The sequence below is a fragment of the Pteropus alecto genome, unplaced genomic scaffold (genome assembly GCF_000325575.1).
Source record: "Pteropus alecto unplaced genomic scaffold, ASM32557v1 scaffold103, whole genome shotgun sequence".
Taxonomy (NCBI): Eukaryota; Metazoa; Chordata; class Mammalia; order Chiroptera; family Pteropodidae; genus Pteropus; species Pteropus alecto.
In genome coordinates this window covers 1,658,877-1,665,650 of record NW_006436288.1, presented here as the reverse complement: position 1 = coordinate 1,665,650, position 6,774 = coordinate 1,658,877, and the positions used below count along the sequence as shown (strand labels likewise).

Below are 6,774 nucleotides of genomic sequence, written 5' to 3'. Positions count from 1 at the left end.
GGAGCAGAGTGAGAGGGAGAATGCGAAGATGTGGGCTCCTTGGGGCAACTGGGGTTCAAATCAAGGGTCTTGGCTTTTTAGTGAATTGGGGAACCATTAAGGGTTTGGGGCAGAGAATAACATCTTATGATTTAAGTTTTAAAAGAATCATCCTGCTTCTTTGTTGAGCATAAACTATAGGGGGCTGGAGCAGAGGCGGGGAGACCAGTTAGCAGGTTCTTGAAGTGATCGGATGAAGGATGTTGGTAACTCAAACAGAGTTGGTGAAAAAAAGTTGTGATCTAGATACACTCTGAGGGTCAGCAGTCAAGGCCGACTGATTGTATATAGGGTTCCGGAGAAAGAGAAGAGTTGGAACTGGAGGGATAGAGCCTTTAACTGAAATGGGAATGGCTGAGTTTGGTTTTGGAAATGTTGGAGATGTTTCTAAGATATTAGACTGGACATGAAGAATAGGCAGTTTGATATAGAAGTCTGAAGTTTTGCAGAAACGAGAGCGAGAGTGATTGGCATATAAATTGGATTTAAATCAGGAGACTGGATAAGATCTCTGAGGAGGTGAATGATGATAGAAACGATATGAGGATCAAGGATACACCCTGGGGCACTCCAGCTTTAAAAGGTCAGAAGGAGGAGGAGGAACCAGCAAAGGAGACAGAAGAACAGCAGCCAGTAAGGTAAGAGGAAAGTCAAGAAAATGTGAAGGCCTGGAAACCAAAGGAAGAAAGCATATGTAGGAGCGAGTGATCAGCTGTGTCAAATGCTGCCTATAGGTACAGAGGCCTGCAGGTGGACGTTGAAGTTAAGTCACCACTGCCTTTTACATGAGGAGTTTTAGTGGAGTAGTGGGGTTGAAAGTCTGGTTGGAGTTAGTGTAAGAGAGAATGGGAGAAGAGGAATTGAAAGAAGTGAGTGTAGATGATGCTAATTAAGGAATTTCCTGCAAAGAAGAGTAAAGGAGCTGCCAGGAGCATTTTCTGCCTCTCTGACTGGCTCCAAGGGGGATCTCCTTACATTTTATACAAGTGCGATTAATGTATAACTATTCAGATTTCCCTTGTTCTTATGAAGTAGATATGTACTGTCAGTATAGAAATTTGGAACCAGATGGTCATTTCAAGGTCATTTCAGTTAATCTCCCATCTAATAAAGGCATCTTTATATAATATTAATACAACAGACATTTAAGATCTTTTTCATATGCCATTTAGGGATCCAGAGATGAATAAGGCACAGTTCCTGCTTTTGAGAAACATACATTTTTAGCGGGGGGCGGTGGTGGGGTTGGGGGAAGGCAGACATATTTGCTTCTTATACGATAAATGTTATGATAGAAGAACATAAAAAAATATTGTGAAAGCACAATATTTTAGGTGAAAGAGAAATAATTTGACCTGGATCAAGAAAAGACAATATGCATAAAAAGCTGACACCCGAACAAGATCTTATAGTTGAAAATGATGTTTTCCAGACAGAGTGCTGGGGAGAATTCCATTCTCAGTTGATAATCCAGCTCCTGTTTGAATGCTTATGGTGACAGAGAGCTCACTACATTACAAGGCCAATTCAATTTTAAATAGCTATAATTGCTGCAAGTCCATTTCTTGCATCGAGCCAGATAATGACCTTTAATATTTCTACTCATTAGTCCCAGTTTCTTCCTCTGGAAGTAATGGGCAAAAACTTGTCTTTTTACCATATAAGTCATTTCCATATTTGAAAATAGACAGCACGTTCTCTTTTAAGCCATCTCTTTCCTATGTTGAAAGGAAGGGAAATGAATAGAGTCTCAGGTTGGGCTCCTGGAAAGTAGACTCTGAGGCCAAGGTTAGTGGACAGGAGGGTTATCACAGAGTGCTCTTGAGATCAACACTGAAAGAGAAAGGAAGATTGAGCAGGAGTGGGCAGAGGGAGAAGGAGAGGTGTGATGCAGTTTTAATGGAAGCTCCAGCCAACCCTGTCAGAACTTCTGAAGATAGACTGATCCTTCAAAACTGTCTAGAGTTAGAGCAAGAGAACCAGGTGTTTATATTCCATGACGACCAGCCATTCGGGGCATTTGTTTGGGCAAGATGGTTCTTTAGAGCTAATGCAATCCCCAAAGTGGGATGTTCGCTGAAATCTACGGCCAGTGGCATTCTCAGAAGCGGGACGTTAATCCTTTATTTCTGAAGTGGATCTGTAAGGGATCTGGGTGATGCAGATAAAGAATCTCATGTACTGCTCATTCTTTTGGCAGTTATTTCCCAAGACAGATAATAGACTAAAAAGTACCTGTTTTTGCTTCTTCTTATTAGCAAACAACACCATGAACATCAAAGCGATGGGGTTTCAACATAATGGTTCTAGTACAATTGTACTTTCCCTGTGCTAATTGCTTATCTCAGTCATGGTGGCCTTTTATACAAGAATGCTTTAAAGTTACTTTCAAAGCAAGTCAAAGGAGTACATTCTTGCAATAAACGTGGCTGGGAATCTTTACAAGGCGGAGGAGACTGCTCCAAGGACCCCTGCACATCGCCATTTTATAATGACATTAGGAGATAAAAATGTAAATGGGGAAGGACAGTGATCTGCAAACTGAATTATATCTCTGTCCTTCATTTTAGAAGATGACATTTCTTGTGGTGATCACAGTACGTGCTGGGTGCCTGCAAAGATGGATGTATGTGACCACCAGTTTTTTCCACTCCATGCACACATGAAGATTGCTCTTTGATTTGTGGCTGTGGCCATAATTTGCAAAGCCTGTCAGTGCTTGCAACTTATAGTTAGCCGAAAGCATTGTTGAAAAAGAGCTGTCCCATTCCCAGTTGCTGTACACCAGATTGATGTGTCAACTAAATTAATAACACTGGACCACTCATTATACTGGGAAACATTTGCCCAAACTATAACTCTGTCTCTTGATTTCTGTTTGGCTTCATTAACCTTTCCTTGATGCCACAGATAAAATGGTCATATACGTCATTCTTATTTATCAGACGAGATCGGGCGTGTTCAGGGTGGTATGGCCATAGACTAAGGCATTCTTGTTTAATGAAGGATTGGCAAGATAAAATGGTCGAACGGGGCATTGATGGGAGCAGAGGCGTCAGAAAAAGGTGTAATTATAGAGGATGATAGAAGCTAAGATGAGGATGTGGTAGGGATGAGATGGAACCATATTAATTTTTCTCTTCCTTTCACCACACATTGGCTTTCTTCACACAGAAGCTGGCAGTTTCTTTAGGAGCTCATTTGTAATTGTGAGAGAGTTTTGAAAGAAAACTAAGAGAGGAAAGGTTCCGGTTGGCGTATAATAGATTGGTTTTCTTTTAAATTCAATTTCATTAGCATAGGCTCATTTACTATGGACCTCCATGGGTTTACTCTCAAGGCTCTCTCTCCCATGTATTTGAACCAGCTGTGGTTTCACTGTAGGTAACAATGTAGGTATTCAAGAACCTCTTTGTGATATGTTCATGTGTCATAGAATGGGTAGACTTTATTAACAATCGGGATCCCTTTCATCCTAAGTCTATACATTTTAAGGTATATTTGGAACCTTTGTCACTTTGTTATACCCACTGGGCTTGTGAAAACTCAAGTGATAATATACCTTATTTGAGAATCCCCAAAATTCTCTTGAACTAGAAGTTTAACAGGAAAAACAAATGGCTACTTATTTAAAGTGATAGCCATTCTGGGATGGTTGTTCTTTTACTTGCCTTCCTCTCCTGTTGTTGTGGTTCTCTGTGGGCCCCCGACGAGTCTTGGAATAATTAAGCTTTGTTGTTCTGGATTCTCACTATATCCTATATCATAAGGACAAGGTTGGCTTCATTGGAAGAGCAATATTTGTATTGCAGTAGGAGCAGGAGCTGGCCGCTGTTTGGAATGGACACACACGAAATCATTATTTTATTCCCTGCTATTCTCACTCCCCTACCCACCCATTTTTGGTGCCCCACCGTCTCTACATTTCTAAATTCCATGGTCCCACTGGCTCCTCTTTGGCCATTTGTTTAAACCAGGGGAGGGAGCCATGATAAGCATCATTTTACCTTTAGCAGAGTCACCCCAAAACAGCTAAGCATCTACTGTTTTATTCTGGATAGCTTGTGGGAAATGTGAGACATTCAAGCCATACAATGCAACAGTAGCTCTGGCAGAGCCAAGGGGCTGGCAGCTTTCATGGCCGAATCAATGTCTTTGGACACCAGCTGGATATTTCTCAACCTGCATTTTTTTTTTTTCAATAGTGGATGCCCAAAAGACGCCCAGCTATTTCTCAGCTGTACGACAATATGCTCCTGAACTAAGAAATTCCTGTATAATTTTGTTTAAAAGCCTGGCCTATTGTAACTGTACTTTGAAGCTCTAGTGTGGGATATACATATATATAGACAAGAACTGCCCCTTCGAGAAAGAGTTTTGTTATAAAATAGAGATGAGCTATTAGATTGAAGATAAGAAGCACTGACCATGAGAAAAAATGCCACGACCCAAGAGGAAGTCAGGGGAGAATGGACTGAGGGAAGGACAAGGCTGAGAGGGTCTCTTTTTGTGGTTTCAGATCCTTCTAGCTGTGAGGTGGAGAGGAAATTCAGGGCTCGACATCTCAGAACAGCTTAAGAAAAGGGAGAAATTAAAAATGGCTTCTCCCTCAAAAAGAGGGAGGAAACAGAAAATAATCAAAATTGACAGAGGGTTATATGTGTGATACTCAGGTCAGACTGAGACCTGTGGCATTATGTAGGCAAGAGAAAAAACAATCTTCTATGTGTTGCTCTAACATAAAGCTTAATCACATATGAGCTTGAATACAAACTTATTGTAACTTGTGGCTTGGATATACTGTTATAGACTTACTCTGACTTGCACATCTCCTTATCAGAGAAGATAGAGAGAAAACTAATTGTGCTATTAATTTAATAGATACACCTTTATAGTGGATATACTGACCAAATCTTATACTACATGTACTTCTCTCTGATATTCGTACCAAATACCACCTTCCTGCTGGGCCAGTGTGCCTAACCTTCCTCCATCGGTGGGTTTAAGAATGGATTAATGGGATTTTGGGTTATTCACTCTTGACTGAGTGAGTCACACCCACAATTGAAAGTCAAAAAGGCTGGAAAAAATGGAAAGGGTATGTGCTCATGCACGTGCGTGTGTGTTTGTTGAATTAATTTGCCAGAAAAACCTGATCTGAATTGACTTGAGGCTATTTAGAGTCTTTATCCCACTTTATGTAATTTTATATGTTTTACTATGGAAATATTAACATATTAGATTTTCGGAAGCTGCTCTGGGCTCTGGCAGTAGCCTCAAAGATTTCAGACAAGGACAGTATAGGCCCATGTTGAGTTTCTCTAGAATCTAGCAGGTAGTTTTAGGAAGAAAAAAGTATTATAAATGTTTACAATTCAAACATATCCAATTTTAAAGGCAGTATGTGAAAAAGTAAATAATGGGCACAAACATTTGTATCCAATTGGTTCAAATTTTCCTTTACCATCTTTGATTTATTTCTCTCTCTCTTTTTTATTCTTTTCACATTTTTACTATTCTAGGATGAATCCTCCATGTTCTTCCAGTTTGGCCCATCAATTGAACAGCAAGCTTCCGTAATGCTCAACATCATGGAAGAGTATGACTGGTACATCTTTTCTATTGTCACCACCTACTTCCCTGGCTACCAGGACTTTGTAAACAAGATTCGCAGCACCATTGAAAATAGCTTTGTGGGCTGGGAGTTAGAGGAAGTCCTCCTGCTGGACATGTCCCTGGATGACGGAGATTCTAAGATCCAGAACCAGCTCAAGAAACTTCAAAGCCCCATCATTCTTCTTTACTGTACTAAGGAAGAGGCCACCTACATCTTCGAAGTGGCAAACTCAGTAGGGCTGACTGGCTATGGCTACACGTGGATTGTGCCTAGTCTGGTGGCAGGGGATACAGACACAGTGCCCTCGGAGTTCCCCACTGGGCTTATCTCTGTGTCCTATGATGAATGGGACTATGGCCTCCCTGCCAGAGTGAGAGATGGAATTGCCATAATCACCACCGCTGCTTCTGACATGCTGTCTGAACACAGCTTCATCCCTGAGCCCAAGAGCAGTTGTTACAACACCCATGAGAAGAGAATCTACCAGTCCAATATGCTAAATAGGTGAGTATGGAACAGAGGGGGCACACTGATGGTGGCGGTTGGAGGACAGTTTCCAAAACTGGGGTTGGAGGCTCAGAAACTGTGGGAAGAGCAGCTCGAGGTGTCACAAGTTGAAGGCATACCATTGGGGTGGCAGTTGTTCATGCTGGTAGGAGCGTTTCAGATCCAAAGTTTGCTGTGGCCGTGTTCTTGTCTAAGAAATACAAAAAAGCTCCCACTTATTGATCACTTACTACATGTTAGCTGTTACCCCAAGTGTATTGCATTTTTGACCTCATTTAACCCTCAAGCAACAACTATAGTAAGCAGGTTTTAAAAATTGTTTTCATTTTACAATACAAGAGAATAAGGCTTGTAGAGGTAAATTGTCCAAAGTCATGCTGTAAGTGAGAGGTTCAGTTTGGAGTTGAATTCTCTCTGGTCCCCACATACCTGATCACTACGAAAGACACAGTAGATGTAGAAACAAGGGAAGACCAGCCCACTTGCCTTTGGGGTGCTGCTGTACTGAGAGGGAACAGGTGACATGGGTCTATAGGTACATAAAGGTGATTCTTCCTTGGTTTTCATCTCCCTTGCTTCTCCTTTATCTGCCTTTAAGTGTGAGAATGCTG

The 6,774-nt window shown here is 41.3% G+C and overlaps 1 protein-coding gene across 1 annotated transcript in view; it reads left to right on the top strand.

Moving 5' to 3' along the window:
• Nucleotides 1-6,774, top strand: part of GRIN2B (glutamate ionotropic receptor NMDA type subunit 2B) — a 387,278-nt gene that overhangs the window by 209,487 nt on the left and 171,017 nt on the right. Inside the window, exon 3 of the mRNA XM_006912640.1 lies at nt 5,562-6,160. Within this exon, the coding sequence (XP_006912702.1) occupies nt 5,562-6,160 (599 nt within the window). The remainder of the gene's footprint in view (nt 1-5,561; nt 6,161-6,774) is intronic.